The 18,095-nt window shown below is 41.0% G+C and overlaps 1 protein-coding gene across 2 annotated transcripts in view; it reads right to left on the bottom strand.

Annotated features, from left to right (window-relative positions):
- Nucleotides 1–1,213: 1,213 nt before the first annotated feature.
- Nucleotides 1,214–18,095, bottom strand: part of FAM81A (family with sequence similarity 81 member A) — a 73,745-nt gene continuing 56,863 nt past the window's right edge. For both annotated transcript variants that reach the window (XM_030190408.1, XM_030190407.1), the window contains exons 7-9: nt 9,830–9,965; nt 7,074–7,269; nt 1,214–1,686 (exon numbers count right to left, since the gene is read on the bottom strand). In XM_030190408.1, the coding sequence (XP_030046268.1) occupies nt 1,562–1,686; nt 7,074–7,269; nt 9,830–9,965 (457 nt within the window). In that variant the 3' untranslated portion in view covers nt 1,214–1,561. The remainder of the gene's footprint in view (nt 1,687–7,073; nt 7,270–9,829; nt 9,966–18,095) is intronic.

Below are 18,095 nucleotides of genomic sequence, written 5' to 3' on the forward strand. Positions count from 1 at the left end.
TTTTCCAGGGTCCAAATTTCCCCTAGAAACTGCCAAGGAAGAACTTGTAAGGTGGGTGGATGGTTGTTTGTCAGTGTAGGGGGCATATGTGCAGTGCAAGTGGGGCCTGAGCAGTATTTAGCAGGATTCTTCAAGTATCACCGGTTTAACCCTGAGTGAGTCACAGGGCTATTGTTAAGGCATTAAGGGGTCCTTTTACAAAGGCACACTAGCGTTTTTAGTGCACACTAAAAATAAGCATGCGCTAAACGTTGAAGATTCCCATATATTTCTATGGGTGTCTCTAGTGTTTAGCACACGCTAATCATTGGTGTGCACTAAAACCGCTAGCGTGTCTTTGTAAAAGACCCCCTGTGTGACAAGAACCAAAAAGATAAAATAATAAAGTTCCTGGCCACTACCAGGAGAAAGTGAGCACAAATGAAAATCTGTATGGAATACTGGGCCAGTGGAAAAATGGAAAAAGAGTAGCTGTGGGGCAGTTGCAATGCTAGAAGTCCCATATGTGTGTGGAAAAAAAAATCTTTAAATCTTTACCAGAAAATTCTGTAAATTTTGTTCTGTGCAGTACTATATGCAGTCATTTGACCCACTTTTGTGGCATGATAAACCTTGTTTGTCTATAGAGGAAAAAGGGATATCTATATGCTATTCACAGTGTTTTGGAATATGCAAAGCATTATTTGAATGGGACTGAAAAGTAATAACACGGAGGAGGACCACTCACACCTACTTTCCACTACTGGGCTCCATTTCCAGCTCGGATAACAAAGTATTATTCACTCACCTTTGTACTCCATATTGATTTACTCCTGAGATGAGCAGAGTTTGGGGTGCAAGCAGCCTCCTCTGTGGTCACATATATCCCACCCATTATCTTTTATGGGAGAAAAACTACTACTATTATTTTCTTCTTATCCTTTGGGAAACATGGGAGCCAAGCCAAGCAACCCTCCGAAACAGGGTGGCCATAGTCACTGTAGGTACCAAAAATGAGCACAATATCTGGCTGCAGCTACTGAGGTTTGTTCGGTGACATAGCAGCTGGGTCCCATATACCCCTCTACTAAGGCTGGCTCCAGCTATCTGAGATACACAAACATGCACTTATGTAACTGGAAGGAATATTATTAGACTTCAATGCTAACAAAATACTATACAGCCACCATACATAAAAATGAAAGGTTTATAAAAATATTTCCTTTTACAGCATTCAAATTTTAAAATACAATTCCTATTAAATCTTAAATAGTAATTTAGCAAAAGACAATAAAAAAGACCTATGAAATCTTGGTTCCAGTTTTGTCAATATCTTCACAACACTCAACACAAAGGATTTTGTACTAGAAGTGGGAATGGGAATTGTGTCAGATAAATGAACAAGGTGAAAGAATCTGAGATTACTATTACCTATAGCTGAAAATATGTTCCCGTTATCTATTCCATAATTCCATCAATCAATTTGTTTACAATTTTATAATAAACAGGATTGGGATACCAAATTGCATATTTTCTTCCCAATGATAAACTCCAAAGTTCATTCTACTGTATTGAAATCTCTTCATGTACGATTCCTTCCTTCCTTCATTTGATGAATCTGTTTCTGTAACAAGTCTTTATCTAGCTTCATTTTAGTTTCAAGAACTTGTCTGAGTGATCCAATGCTTTCATGGATAGCAGCAAATCCTGTTAGAGATTTAAAATGAGCATGAGTATCATTCAGAAATATGCACATCAAAGGCTATAAAATAAAATCCAATCTACATAATAGCAGAGTTCATGTCCAGAATAGCACAATGATGAAAACAAACTGGCTAGGTAAGTAGTTAAGAAGCAATGCTCATGAAAAGGTAACTGAAACTTTAATACAAAAACTCAACATTAACAATCTGAGACAGTTATTGTAAAATTAAAGGTCACCTTTACTAATTTCTGTTAAGCAGCTAACATGGGTTTTACCATATGGTAGACATTAGCACAGACCAGCACTAATATCTAATGCGCTATTAAACGTGCCAGCGCCATAAAAAAATCTGTGCTACAGATTAATGTGGTACTAGGTGCGACTGGGATGGTGCAAAGGAGTGGCCTGCCATGACAGCTAGGGCACAGGTCATTACCACGCAATAGCTGTCATGGCTACTGAGTGTATGGCAATTTTGTTAAATAAGCATAAGTAAAAAAATAATAAAAAAAAAATTTTAAATCACTTGAAGCCCCTGAGCTGCCCCACAGTGCTAGTAGCCCCAAATTGTGAGGCTTGCATGGCCCTGGTCTGGAGGAGTTGCCCTAATGTTTTAGTTTTGTTTTATGTTTGTCCAGGGCCATGATGGAGGCAGCAGCCAGCAATAGTGGGCAAAAGAAACTCTACAGACAAGCAAGAGTTCTGCTGACAATTCTCAGGGACCGGGGGGGGGGGGGGGGGGGGGGGGGGGACTCTGGACTGCTGGAACAGATAGGCACTGGGTTAGGATTGGAGAATATTTGGAAGGTACTCCACCCAGGGAGCTGGAATTATATTTTCTTCTCACCCAGGCATAATTCCTATATTCTCCTGGATTTTTTCCTACGCTCCTCTAACTCTAGGATACATGCAGTGGAGTGCAAATTACTGTCCTGCCAGCTTTCAGACCATTATCATGTGGCCTTGGTATTGCAGGTGGGGGAAGTATCACGGAGGACACAAGGTTGAATGACTCATTTCTGGGTAGGAAGGACTTTGCAGCCAGGATACAGCAGGAAATTCAGATGTTTGCTGAGATTCATGATCCTACAGAATATGATGTGGTTTTTTGGTGGCAGACATATCATTAGCTTCACTAGATTTCTGGCTAAACTCAGCATCCAATTTAATGGACCTGATTCTTTGTTACAGTTATGTTAAAATAGTACTAATACAATGGTCTAAGAGATCATTAAACCTAAACAAAACAAACAGAGAGTGGCATGGCTGTAGGCAGAGCTAGTGTTCCTGGAACAGCAACATAAGGACTCTTGTTCCCCCAGGGTATTTAAGAAGTTGTCCGTGGTGAAACAGCAGTTGAGAGTGTTACAGGTGGAAAATTTAAAGAGATCCTTGAAATGTACTAAAGAATTATAAACATGGCAGTGTTGTTGGCAAGGAGAATCCAATAGCAAGTCATAGGAACTACAATACTGCAGCTCAGAGAAAAGGCAGGGGTGGTTCAGCCAGATCCCTCACTTCATGAAGATATCCTGCTGCTACACTTTGAGTTGTATGCCATTACGGGTAGCTCCTTGGAGCATGGGATGCAAGCCTTTTTGGACCAGCTCTTCCCGACAAGGCTTACAGATATCAGAAGGAAGAGTAATGTACGTCAATTGCAGTGGGGGAGGTCTACAGAGCTATATTGGGACATCGCAGGTGGGTAGGAGTACAGGACCAGATGGATACTCATTTTAAAAAACAAAATTAGTGATTCAGAGGCCCAGGTCTTATGTGATATTTTTAGTGCTATGTGGGACTCTCCTAGGGTGTTGGTCAAATTGATTGATGCTACAATGACATTACTGAAGAAGAAGAATGGGTTAGATGTGAATTCATTTTACCCCATTTCTATAATCGATACTAACCTTAGTGAAGATCTAGCAGTTGTGGCTGGAAGGTTATATGGAACAGCTGATTCATCCAGATCAGACCAGCTTTATTAAAACCCATCTTTCTACAGATAACATGTGTTGGCTATTTAATATCTTGCAGTTAGTTGGCTAGGGCTCCACAGAGGGGGGCTTTAGTTGCTTTGACTGCTTCATGTGGCCATTCCTTTTTGTGGTGTTGTAGAGGGTAGAGTTGCTAGACTAGTCCATAAGGTGTATTTCTGCGTTATATTCCACTCCAAAGGTTGGCTTTTGGACAATGGAGTACTTACTTGTGAACGGAACAGGACCCCTGACCTACCAACTTTAATAAATGCTCTTTCCTTTACCTGTAACTACTGCGTGGCTATGTTTTACTTGGACACTGGGCCTGCCCTCGTTCACATCACCACATATGCATACATCACAACTTCACTCAAACTACACCCTCAGAATGCCTATCACTCAGACTACACCCTCAGAATGTCTATGCATGTATCATGGAAAAGTAGATGCTATCTTGCATTGTTCCTATTTGTTACACATGTATACCTGTGCACAATTTTATAAAAGCATGTATCCACATGCCACACAAAGTTGCTTATCTTAACAGACAATTCTCAATAAACAAGTGAGGTTCCCCACAGGTCTGTACTTGGACTGCTGCTTTTTAACATATTTATACCTATCTACAAAAGAACATAAGAATAGCCATACTGGGTCAGATAGATGGTCCATCAAGTCCAGTATCCTGCTTCCAATAGTGGCCAATTCAGGTCACAAGTACCTAGCGATTTTGTGCTACCAATCCCAGGGAAAGTAGTGGCTTCCCCAATGTCTATCTCAATAGCAGACTATGGACTTTTCCTCCAAGAACTTGTCCAAAGCATTTTTAAACCCAGATATGCTAACCCCTGTAACCACATCCTCCAGCAACGAGTTCCAGAGCTTAACCATTCATTAAGTGAAAAAATATTTCTTCCTATTTTGAAAGTATTACCATGTAACTTTATTGAGTGTCCCCTAGTCTTTATACTTTTGTATCCCCCCCCCCCCCTTAGCCAAGCTGAAGAGCCCTAACCTCCTTAGCCTTTTCTCATATGAGAGGAGTTCCATCCCCTTAAATCATTTTGGTCACCCTTCTTTGAACCATTTCTAATTCCATTGTATCTTTTTTGAAATATGGCAAACCAGAATTGCTCGCAATACTCAAGATGAGGTCACACCATGGAGTGATACAGAGGTATTATAATATTCTTTGTCATATTTTCCATCCCTTTCCTAATACTTGTTAGTATCCCGTTTGCATCTTTGGCCACCACCACAAACTGGGCAGAAGATTTTAGTGTATTGTCTATGATGACACCTAAATCTTTTTTCTTGTGTGCCAACTCCTAAGGTGGACCCTAGCATCCCGTAACTATGATTTGGAATATTCTTCCCAATGTGCGTCACTTTGTATTTGTCCATACTAAATTCCATCTGCCAGTTGGATGCACAATTTTCCAATTTTCTAAGGTCTTCCTGCAATTTTTCATAGTCCACATGTGTTTTAACAACTTTTTTCCAGAAAAAAATGCTCCTTCTATACTGCATTCTGCTCAGTCATCTACATGACAATGCAGACTCTAAGCTGTCAGTGGTGCAGTAAACTATATTATATTTTAGAGATCCACATGGGACATGGTGCCAAGAATGACTTGAGGAGTTTTCCTACACCATAGTAAAGGCAACTGGACTTCATCTGTGTATGTGATAGATCAATAGTGTCAGCCACCTTTCTGTGCTTTGAGGTTGTGCCTCTGGTATAGCCAACTACATTTAAGTGGTAAAGACTGTTTTTGAACCATATCCTTTTGGTTGTTATTCCTGTTCAGACCAGTGTAACTGATCTTTTGGTTGGGAAGGCTCAGCTGAGACTTCTGCCTGCTCCAAAGAGATATGGCGCTCCCCTTTTTCCCCCCACAGGTTCTTACAGCCACGGCATGAATATCATGAGGAAAGGACCTATGGACAGCGCAAAGCCAACTGACAACTGCAGTGAGGACTCTCTCCATCTAAGAGCCTTTCCACCATTTCATAGCGCTCCCTGAGCCAATAGAGGTGTGTTTTCCAGGCACTTGAGGACATTCTGCCACACTCTTTAACAGTCATAGAGGATGTACAGTTTATGTGCATAACTGCTAACAATGTTTCTGATACTGTTGGAACCCCAGCTTGACCTGCACCATAGATCTACAACAACAAAAGAAACTGAAGTAAAATGAGAAACATTTAAAACAGTGTCAGTATAAACATGAAGAGAATCTCTTTAAAAAAATTCTGGGAGATCTTTGTTTTCACCACCATTTGGTAGAGCACAAAAAAACTAAGCCAAGGAGAATGAGGGAAATGTTGTACACAGGAAAGACTATGCAAGCTCAAAACTTAACAATAGTTCTAAACTGTGGCAATCCACACTGTTGCATCTAAGCGCCATCTGATGACATCACCAGAATTGTGGCCCTAATTCATTCCTACTTCTTGATGAAGAAAACCTGCTTTACATGCTGAACAATCTTTAATACATTACCACAAATATGGCCAAAACTTATACAGATAAAATTAAGAGTGGCAAGGAACATTTTAAGGGAAATGTCTAAAGTTACTCCTTCCAATAATGATAGTAATCAGAATCTTCTGGAATCCTGGATTCTTCCACAGCAATTAATTTGCTTAATTACAGACATTGATGCTTGTCTTATTTAAATCATGATTTATTCTGTTCATATTCAATGCTATTTTTTTTTTTTTGTTAGTATTATGTTGGAATTGAAGTTGCAGCTCTGAGAGGCTGATGTGAAACTTCCAGTTGTATCTTTGTTGAAACATTTTTCTGACAGAACTATAACATCTAAACAAGCTGGTTGAAACCTGGCTTTGCTTCTCTTGTCTATGTGAAAATGTGATCTATCTTTCTAGGAACAAAAAAGGTTTGGACAGCTTCTAAAGGAAAAGTCCATAGACCATTATTAAAATGGACTTGGGGAAAATCCACTGCTTATATCTGGGATAAGCAGCATAAAACGTTTTGTACTTTTTTGTGATCTTGCCAGGTATTTGTGACTTGGATTGGTCACTGTTGAAAACAGGATGCTGGGCTTGATGGACCTTTGGTCTGTCCCAGTATGGCAATACTTATGTACTTATGTAGTGGCAAAATTCATCTGCTCTCCAAATAATATTATGCATTAAAATCAAACGCAGAATTACCATGTATAACTTTACAAAGTCAAGTTAGCCATATAAAAGTTATACAAATATATTCATCAGATTTACTTCATTGCATAAGTTGTTTCATCCATACAAAGTTACATAGACAGTATCCTGCTCAATACTGCCCTTTTTCATTTCAATTGCATTTCCAAGCAAAACATTCACCTTAACTTTCTATTGAATCAATTTCTGTTTTCTTGGTATTCCCAATTTCAACCTACCAGAATTAAGCTCTGCTTTAATTTCCTTTATTTCTTTATTCATCAGCAGTTCAACCTTGGTAATACGAGCATTTAACTTATCCACAGAACGTCTCATTTGGTGAGTTTCCACATTCGGTTTTTGCATCTCTTCTATTTTACCAAGTCGTACTGACATCTGGTGGAATTTTTCTGCTACAGCCCTTTCATGCATTTCCTAAGTTCAGTGGAAATAAGTGGATTGATTATTTTATTAGTAATTGTTCATTCTACTCTGAGAATAAGAATCAGGAAGTGAACGCTCTTTCAATTTCATATTTCAAATCAAATCTTTTGGTCTGTTTAGGAATTTTAAATATCACACTTGGGTTATATGGATCAAGTCTGAAAAATGAACCAGCTGCCAATTTTTCCAGCAAACTTTCATTACTACCAATTAACCACTTTATGTAGCCCAGCCCAGTTTGGGAGATGCCTTAAATTATTTTAGGTCAAGCACATTTTCAATACTGAATATGTTCAGTGCTTCCCTAGAGAAACGGTGAGAAACCGAAGATACTATAGAGACATTTAAATCAGTGTTTATCAACCTCTTTCAGGCCGTGACTCCATGACTGTGGGGCTGCAGATACTCAGACACTGTCAATGAATATGCTTACAGACTGCCTCCATGCTATCTTAATAGTACTAGGGCAGTGTGTAGGCAGTTATCTGACTAGCAGCAATATCCAGACTACAAACCAGATAAGTATCTGGATAAAGTTAGGATAGAAAAATTGCTGTCCTAACTTGTAACCAGTTGTCTGGACAGCAATTTGAATATGATATCACAACTGCTTTCTGTTCTATCCAGATACTCAGTGCTGGCTGCAATCCATATACTGGTGCTCAATATCCAAATTTTATTTAACTGCCGCAGCCTGAGTTTTTAAAAATGCTGACCACAACAGCTGAATAACAGCCTGTATATTTTCCAAGTACAGTTAATTTACTTAGTAGCACAAAGTATCAATAGAAACAGTAAATCATTAGATGCTCTCCTAGCCTAGTCAAAAAAAGAATACAGTTTTTCATTTACCTCTTACTAGTTTGAAACTGGAATATCAAATACTGGAAAAGAAAATAATTGGAAAATGGGCTTTTAGTAAATAAGAGGCCTATTATTAAGCTGCGGCAAAAGGGCACGTTTCCATTCTGCGGTCTGTGCCCTGAAAATAGCAAGGACAAATCAATATCAAGTACACATATGTAATATGACATCATACCTTATGCTATGAGTTATCTTGTTGGGTGGACTGGTTGGACTGTACAGGTCTTTATCCGCCATCATCTACTGTGTTACTAACCCCCCTGTTTACAAAGCCGTGATAGCGGCTGCCGTGTGGCAATGCCGACATAGCCCATTCAAAGTGAATGGGCTTTGTCGGCATTACAGCACCGGTAGACCCTAGCGCAGCTTTGTTACTATACTACTGCAGGAAAATTACTGTGGTATCCAAATATTGCAGTTTAGTAAATCCCACATTAATTTTTATAGCATTGCTGTGACTGAAAGTGTCACTCATTTTTGACCACAGCAATGTGATATGGCAGATTACCATCCAAGGTCTGCCATCCTTTAAAGAAGCTGGCCTAATTTAAAAATAATAATACCTCTCATTTGATGTAAAAATCCTTTTTGAGATAGTAGTGAGAGGGATGCTACTCCTCCATGTTTCCCCATCCTATGATTTAAAAGTGTAAACAATTGCTCCTCTTCCCAAGAAGGGCCTCCCCTTAGAAACAAAAAGGTATCTTACACCTACCAGAGAATTTCTGGGAATCCCTCCTGTACTGACAGCACTATGTTTCAAGATGGCATCTCTGGCCATGATCACTCTTGGCCCCAACTGGAGCCCTAGATGCCCCAGCAGGTGTAGTGGAAGGGTCAGTGAAATTGCTAAGGTGTGCCTTTTATTTCCTAAAGAGAGGTAGTGCCTATGGAGGGTCAATTTTTTACACTTTATCAGGTGGAGTTAGGGGGCATGTCTCTTATCACTCTTCCAAACACAGAAAAATAGGGACGACCCAGGAGGGGGAACAGAATTACTCGAGTCCACTGTAGTTACAAATATATATCTGTAGTACCCAATAGTATCAAGGCAATTACAGGAACCTTGTAACTTGTTTGTGGTCTCCTTATCACTATTCCACCTTTCCACCAGTGATCTTTATACAATGGGTAGAGGGGTTTTTATTTTTAAACTTGGTAATGTCCTTTAAAATCTTCTGTGCCAGCCTCAGTTTGCATGTTAGCATCCCGATGCTCCTCGGGGAAGACATTTGTACCTCTTAAGGTATAATTAACTTTCTTGGAATAACAGAGTTTGCAAATCTTTTTTTTTTTGTGTGTGTCATTTGTACCCCAAGCTTTCCCACTCATGGCAGGCTCAATGTGGCTTACAGGGGGCAATGGAGGGTTAAGTGACTTGCCCAGAGTCACAAGGAGCTGCCTGAGGTGGGAATCGAACTCAGTTCCTCAGGACCAAAGTCCAGCACCCTAACCACTAGGTCACTCCTCCACTCCAAGCTTGTTATTCTTTTTGCATAACAATGAACTTGGCATGCAATACTGTGGCAAAACATCTGGTTAACATGCTAATAATATACATTAATTACTGGATTTTCCACAGTTTGCCCCCAAATATTTTCCAAATTTATCTAAGTGCAAAAGATCCCTTTAAACATATTTTTTGTAGATACACCAACATCTCTTATTCTTTAATAGAGAAACCTACACGGTTTTCCTTAATGGACAATGACAGTTCCTCAATTTTTTGTAACAGTTCCTTTTCAACACGCTCTTGTTCCTGTTCTAACCAGTTCCGGGTAGATAAGATTTGACTCTTTAGATCTTCTGTCATGCCTTTGCAGCTAAAAATGAATGCATTAATATAAAAATAAGGATCTTAGAATTTATATTATTTATTAAAACAAAGGAGATCAAATCAATCACAGCAAATCATCCTTATACAATAAATCAAGTTTGCTTACTTGTAACAAGTGATCTTCAAGCATTACAAGTTAATGACTCAATTCTGTAAATGGCGCCCAAAAAAATGTGCTCCAAGTTGAACGCTATTTATAGAATAGTGCTTAGCACCAGGATCCACACTCAATTTTGGGCACAAGGATTTACACCAACTGAACCCTGGTGTAAATCCCCACATCTAAATTAGGTGCAGATCTCCCGAATTCTATAATACTGCGTGCAAATCCCAGAACAGCCATGACCCACCCATACCATGCCCATGGCCACGCCCCTTTTCAGATCTGTGCAGAAAAATTTACATACACATCTTCATACATAATGACTATAAAGATGTGCATATAAATTCCAATTAGTGCCAATAATTGTTAGGGCTAATTGGCTTAACTAGTTAAATTGCATGCACAGTTTGTAATTTTGAGTGCTATATATACACAGAATTAAGAAGTATATACCCTCCCTGATGGGTGACATCCTGTGATGATATGGTGAAAAAAGTATCTAGCTCTTGAAGTTTACAGAGCTTTCAAGTACAATCACCTGTGGATGTGCAAGACTTCCCACACTGGCATCACAAGGAGCCAACTCAGCTCTATGCTAAGCTAAAATGTATTCAAGAACATAAGCACTCTCATACTTAGACAGACCAGAGGTCCATCAAGCCCATCTTAGCGTTTAGCGCATGCTAATTTTACTGCATGCTAAAAAAACAAGTATATAAGTATTGCCATATTGGGAAAGACCAAAGGTCCATCAAACCTAGCATCCTGTTTCCAACTGTGGCCAATCCAGGTCACAAGTACTTGGCAAGATCCCAAAACAGTAAAACATATTTAATTGAAAACATTTTTATCCCACCAATCGCTAATGGCTTTTGGCAGTCACACTATAAAACACAGGAAATAATATGCTAACAAATAGCAGTTGTAATGCAGAGAAACCAACTCCTAGGGGAGGTGGAAAGGTATTGTGAAGACTTATATCCTCAAAGAACACCCATTATAGGTATGCAACTTCCTTTTCGCTAAGGACAAGCAGGATATGAAGTTCTTGCTTATGGGAAACCCTAGGTAAAAGCAGCATTTAACAAAAAAAAAAAAAAAAGGAATCTTGAAGAAAAGCTACATGCCAACGGGCTTTTGTTGAAACTGAGCCTTTCAGTTTTTGTTTTTTTATTTTATAATGAAGGCAACCTGAAAGATAACAAGAACTAACGGGAATGAAATTGGATCCTATGCTTCAAAGAGATTCCTAAAGACAGGCTGACTAAACATATTGGTGCATTGGGAATCCTTTTTCAAATGACAAATGAGTGGACTGAAGTCTATGTCACAACTTTGCATATCTTTTTCATGAAGTCCAACATCAGGTGGTCTACCATTATGGACATATATGGCTTTGAGAAAAATATTAACAGGACAATTGATTAAGATGGCAGTTCGATATTCCCTTAGGAAGGAACTTAAGAGGGGTATATACCATCCCTCTATTTCTGAAAAACTTCACAGAGATTAGTCACAAAGGTCTGCAGTTCACTGAACCTGCATGCCAAAGTAATGACCACCACCTTTCAGGTCAGACATCCATATTCTTGGAATGAAAGGGGAGGTGTTGTTGCTGAGAGATTTCAACTTGCCTGATGTGGATTGGAATGTCCCATCAGCAGAATCGGAAAGAAGCAGAGAGATCGTGTATGCCTGTTAAAGTGCTTTGCTCAGAGAAATGATGACTGAACCCACAAGGGAAGAGTCAACACTGGATCTAGTGCTCACAAATGGAGAAAGTATTTCCAACATCTGGTGGCATGCACAATCTCTCTGCTTCTTTGCGATTCTGCTGATGGGACATTCCAATCCACCTAAGCAATAGTGATTATCACACAATATGATTTGATATAAGAGCAAAAGCGGAGTGCAAACACACAAAACTCAAAGTATTGGATTTTGTGCTCAGTTCGGTGAAAATGGGAGAATAAGTACATAAGTACATAAGTAGTGCCATACTGGGAAAGACCAAAGGTCCATCTAGCCCAGCATCCTGTCACCGACAGTGGCCAATCCAGGTCAAGGGCACCTGGCACGCTCCCCAAACGTAAAAACATTCCAGACAAGTTATACCTAAAAATGCGGAATTTTTCCAAGTCCATTTAATAGCGGTCTATGGACTTGTCCTTTAGGAATCTATCTAACCCCTTTTTAAACTCCGTCAAGCTAACCGCCCGTACCACGTTCTCCGGCAACGAATTCCAGAGTCTAATTACACGTTGGGTGAAGAAAAATTTTCTCCGATTCGTTTTAAATTTACCACACTGTAGCTTCAACTCATGCCCTCTAGTCCTAGTATTTTTGGATAGCGTGAACAGTCGCTTCACATCCACCCGATCCATTCCACTCATTATTTTATACACTTCTATCATATCTCCCCTCAGCCGTCTCTTCTCCAAGCTGAAAAGCCCTAGTCTTCTCAGCCTCTCTTCATAGGAAAGTCGTCCCATCCCCACTATCATTTTCGTCGCCCTTCGCTGTACCTTTTCCAATTCTACTATATCTTTTTTGAGATACGGAGACCAGTACTGAACACAATACTCCAGGTGCGGTCGCACCATGGAGCGATACAACGGCATTATAACATCCGCACACCTGGACTCCATACCCTTCCTAATAACACCCAACATTCTATTCGCTTTCCTAGCCGCAGCAGCACACTGAGCAGAAGGTTTCAGCGTATCATCGACGACGACACCCAGATCCCTTTCTTGATCCGTAACTCCTAACGCGGAACCTTGCAAGACGTAGCTATAATTCGGGTTCCTCTTACCCACATGCATCACTTTGCACTTGTCAACATTGAACTTCATCTGCCACTTGCACGCCCATTCTCCCAGTCTCGCAAGGTCCTCCTGTAATCGTTCACATTCCTCCTGCGACTTGACGACCCTGAATAATTTTGTGTCATCGGCGAATTTAATTACCTCACTAGTTATTCCCATCTCTAGGTCATTTATAAATACATTAAAAAGCAACGGACCCAGCACAGACCCCTGCGGGACCCCACTAACTACCCTCCTCCACTGAGAATACTGGCCACGCAATCCTACTCTCTGCTTCCTATCTTTCAACCAGTTCTTAATCCATAATAATACCCTACCTCCGATTCCATGACTCTGCAATTTCTTCAGGAGTCTTTCGTGCGGCACTTTGTCAAACGCCTTCTGAAAATCCAGATATACAATATCAACCGGCTCCCCATTGTCCACATGTTTGCTTACCCCCTCAAAAAAATGCATTAGATTGGTGAGGCAAGACTTCCCTTCACTAAATCCGTGCTGACTTTGTCTCATCAGTCCATGTTTTTGTATATGCTCTGCAATTTTATTCTTAATAATAGCCTCCACCATCTTGCCCGGCACCGACGTCAGACTCACCGGTCTATAATTTCCCGGATCTCCTCTGGAACCCTTCTTAAAAATCGGAGTAACATTGGCTACCCTCCAGTCTTCCGGTACTACACTCGATTTTAGGGACAGATTGCATATTTCTAACAGTAGCTCCGCAAGTTCATTTTTTAGTTCTATTAATACTCTGGGATGAATACCATCAGGTCCCGGTGATTTACTACTTTTCAGCTTGCTGAACTGACCCATTACATCCTCCAAGGTTACAGAGAATTTGTTTAGTTTCTCCGACTCCCCCGCTTCAAATATTCTTTCCGGCACCGGTGTCCCCCCCAAATCCTCCTCGGTGAAGACCGAAGCAAAGAATTCATTTAACTTCTCCGCTACGGCTTTGTCCTCCTTGATCGCCCCTTTAACACCATTTTCGTCCAGCGGCCCAACCGACTCTTTGGCCGGTTTCCTGCTTTTAATGTATCTAAAAAAATTTTTACTATGTATTTTTGCTTCCAACGCTAATTTCTTCTCAAAGTCCTTTTTTGCCCTCCTTATCTCCGCTTTGCATTTGGCTTGGCATTCCTTATGATCTATCCTGTTACTTTCAGTTGGTTCTCTTCTCCACTTTCTGAAGGATTGTTTTTTGGCTCTAATGATTTCCTTTATCTTACTGTTTAGCCACGCCGGCTGACGTTTAGTCTTTTTTCCCTTTTTTCTAATACGTGGAATATATTTGTCCTGAACCTCCAGGATGGTGTTTTTAAACAGCATCCACGCCTGATGCAAGTTTTTTACTCTGCGAGCTGCTCCTTTCAGTCTTTTTTTCACCATTTTTCTCATTTTGTCGTAATCACCTTTTCTATAGTTAAACGCTAGTGTACTTGATTTCCTAGTTTCACTTCCTTCAATGCCAATATCAAAACCGATCATATTATGATCACTGTTATCAAGCGGCCCTCGTATCGTTACCCCCTGCACTAGATCATGAGCACCACTAAGGACTAAGTCTAGTATTTTTCCTTCTCTTGTCGGCTCCTGAACTAGCTGTTCCATGAAGCTGTCCTTGATTTCATCAAGAAATCTTATGTCCCTTGCGTGTACAGATGTTACATTAACCCAGTCTATATGCGGGTAATTGAAATCCCCCATTATTATTGTGTTGCCCAGTTTGTTTGCGTCCCTGATTTCCTTTAACATTTCCGCATCCGTCTGTTCGTCCTGGCCAGGCGGACGGTAGTACACTCCTATCACTATCCTTTTCCCCTTTGCACATGGAATTTCAATCCACAGTGATTCCAAGGAGTGTTTTGTTTCCTGCAGAATTTTCAATCTATTTGATTCAAGGCTCTCGTTAATATACAATGCTACCCCTCCACCAATCCGATTCACCCTATCACTACGATATAATTTGTACCCCGGTATGACAGTGTCCCACTGGTTATCCTCCTTCCACCAGGTCTCAGAGATGCCTATTATATCTAATTTTTCATTTAGTGCAATATATTCCAACTCCCCCATCTTATTTCTTAGGCTCCTGGCATTCGCATATAGACATTTCAAACTATGTTTGTTGTTCCTAAGTACATCATGCTTAGTACTTGACAGTATTAATTGGCAATCTTTTGTCTGATTTTTATTGTTATTTAAAGATACCCGATCTACTACAATCTCTTTTGCAACCTCACTATCAGGATACTCTATCTTCCCTGTTATGGTGATATCTTTGAAAGATACCTTATCCCGAACCATGCTCTTTTGAGCGACTGTCGGCCTTCCCCCCATTTCTAGTTTAAAAGCTGCTCTATCTCCTTCTTAAACGCCGATGCCAGCAGCCTGGTCCCACTCTGGTTAAGATGGAGCCCATCCTTTCGGAATAGGCTCCCCCTTCCCCAGAATGTTGCCCAGTTCCTAACAAATCTAAAGCCCTCCTCCCTGCACCATCGTCTCATCCACGCATTGAGACTCTGGAGCTCTGCCTGTCTCTTGGGCCCTGCGCGTGGCACAGGTAGCATTTCAGAAAATGCTACCCTGGAGGATCTGGATTTCAGCTTTCTACCTAAGAGCCTAAATTTTGCTTCCAGAACCTCTCTCCCACATTTTCCTATGTCATTAGTACCCACATGTACCAAGACAGCCGTCTCCTCCCCAGCACTATATAAAATCCTATCTAGGTGACGCGTGAGGTCCGCCACCTTCGCACCAGGCAGGCAAGTCACCAGGCGATCCTCACGTCCACCAGCCACCCAGCTATCTATATGCCTAATGATCGAATCACCAAGTACAACAGCTGTCCTAACCTTTCCCTCCCGGGCAACATTTGGAGATATATCCTCGGTGCGAAAGGATAATACATCCCCTGGTGGGCAGGTCCTGGCTACAGGAGTACTTCCTACTTCACCAGGGTGATGCTCTCCTTCTAGGAGACCTCCCTCCTCCAAGGTAGCACAGGGGCTACCTGACTGGAGGTGGGACTTCTCTACAACATCCCTGTAGGTCTCCTCTATGTACCTCTCTGTCTCCCTCAGCTCCATCAAGTCTGCTACTCTAGCCTCTAGAGAACGGACACGTTCTCTGAGAGCTAGGAGCTCTTTGCATCGGGCACACACATATGACACCTCACCAATTGGGAGATAATCATACATGTGACACTCAATGCAAAAGACTGGATAGCACCCCTCTCGCTGCTGGACTGCTGACTCCATCTTAGTGTTTTTTGAGTTTTTCCGTAATTTAAAACTTGCTAAAGTATTAAGGATATCAGCCTATCACTAACTTACAGTTCCTCCTTTAAACCCCAATCTTCAAGTTCCGAAAGCACAAGCAAAATTTGTTCACTTACCAGAGAAATATCCTCTTCTCCCAGAACTTATTAGAAGGAAAGCTTTCGCGCGCCGGCACCTTGAGCAGAGGCCCCGAGTGGATCGGAACAGACCTGGGAGTCACTCCGGCGAAGGCTCCGAGGATATGCAGATGAGCTGCAAGTCCTCCACGGCACCTGAGAAGGCAACCGGTGGGAGAGCTGGGCACCTCTCAACCAAGAAGAAGGAGCTGATGGCATGGGTAGGCATAGGAGAAGTAGAAGCCGCCATAAATATGGCAACATATTTTTATGCAAGGAAAGTAAACAAAAATAAGAGAAACAGGAAGCCTATTTGGTTCTCCAAACAAGTGGCTAAAAAACAAGGGCAAAAGAGGCTGCAATCAAGAAACACGCAACAAAAGGATCATGGAAAAGAATACCAGGCTAAGATCAAAGAAGTGAAGAGGGAAATACAGATAGTGAAAGTGCAGGTGGAAGAAAAAATGGCTAAAGATGTAAAGAGAGGTGAGAAGATCTTTTTCAGATATATTGGGGAAAGGAGAAAAGCTAGGAATGGAATAGTAAAGCAGAAAGATGCTGTGAATAGCTATGTGGAGAGTGATGAGGATAAAGCGAACGTGTAAAACAAATACTTCTCTTTGGTGTTCACAGAAGAAAATCCTGAAGATATATCCTCGGAAGCCAACTGCAGTCTATCTGGGAATGGAGTGGATATTGCACCATTCACAGAAGAATGTGTTTATAAACAATTCGAAAATCTGAAAGTGGACAAAGCTATGGGGTCAGGTGGAATACATCCTAGGATATTGAGGGAGCTCCGAGAAATTGGACCTCTTAAGGATTTATTTAATAGACCTTTAGAGTCCGGAGAGATTCCCTCTGCTGATGTGGTCCCTCTGTTATTGAGAGAGACATGGGATGCAGCTGCTTGACCTGGCATTTGTAGTATGGAGTGTTGCTACGATTTGGGTTTCTGGCAGGTACTTGTGAACTGGCTTGGCCTCTGTTTGGAAAACAGGATACTGGGCTAGATGGACCATTGGTCTGACCCAGTATGGCTACTCTTATGTACTCTGGCTGTTGGCACCACACAGCTGCTAAAATCAGAGAGAATATACTTTCTGTTTCATGTGTAGTATAGGAAGTATTTGTTCTCTAAATTTCAAATTCTGTGTGATACCAGTGGCTTGAGCTAAGAAAGGAGCTCCCTTCCCTGAAGTGGATTTAGTAGTGCTGGGCAGAAAGGAGAAGGGGGGATGATGAAACCAGTCTGGGGCTGGGGGCTAACAAGGGGGCAAGTGGGAGTTGTCTGGTAGTGGAGGGAGTTTGTGTTGTGTGGAACTGGTCAACAAAGGGTTAATTTCTTTTAAATTGAAAAATAGTAGAAAATGTTGTTAATTTACAGTATATAAGACTAACTTGATCTCTCAGCCTTCACCCTTTACCTCAGAAAGAACCAATCACTGTAGATTGACTGTCCAAGCACTACAGGCATGACTATTGAGGAATGTTTTCTTACCCTTTCTCAGGCTCCAACGTGGCTTATTTATAGTTAAGAAAGTATCATTTGTTATAGTCCTGGAATTGGCCATCTGTATTCTGTCTAACCCCTATGTTTGTATTTTGTTATCCATGAATAGAATGGATTCAATACCTCATCTGTGGGTTAGGCTATAAAAATGTATCCATTTTAGATTTTAGGTTAGGAGAGACTAAGGAAAGCAATGTCCCTGCTGGTCTCTCCGCCCTGTTAACAGGTTAGGTTATGTAAATCTAAAATAAATGTCTGACTTCACTTACCATTTG

The sequence above is a fragment of the Microcaecilia unicolor genome, chromosome 1 (genome assembly GCF_901765095.1).
Source record: "Microcaecilia unicolor chromosome 1, aMicUni1.1, whole genome shotgun sequence".
Classification (NCBI taxonomy): domain Eukaryota; kingdom Metazoa; phylum Chordata; class Amphibia; order Gymnophiona; family Siphonopidae; genus Microcaecilia; species Microcaecilia unicolor.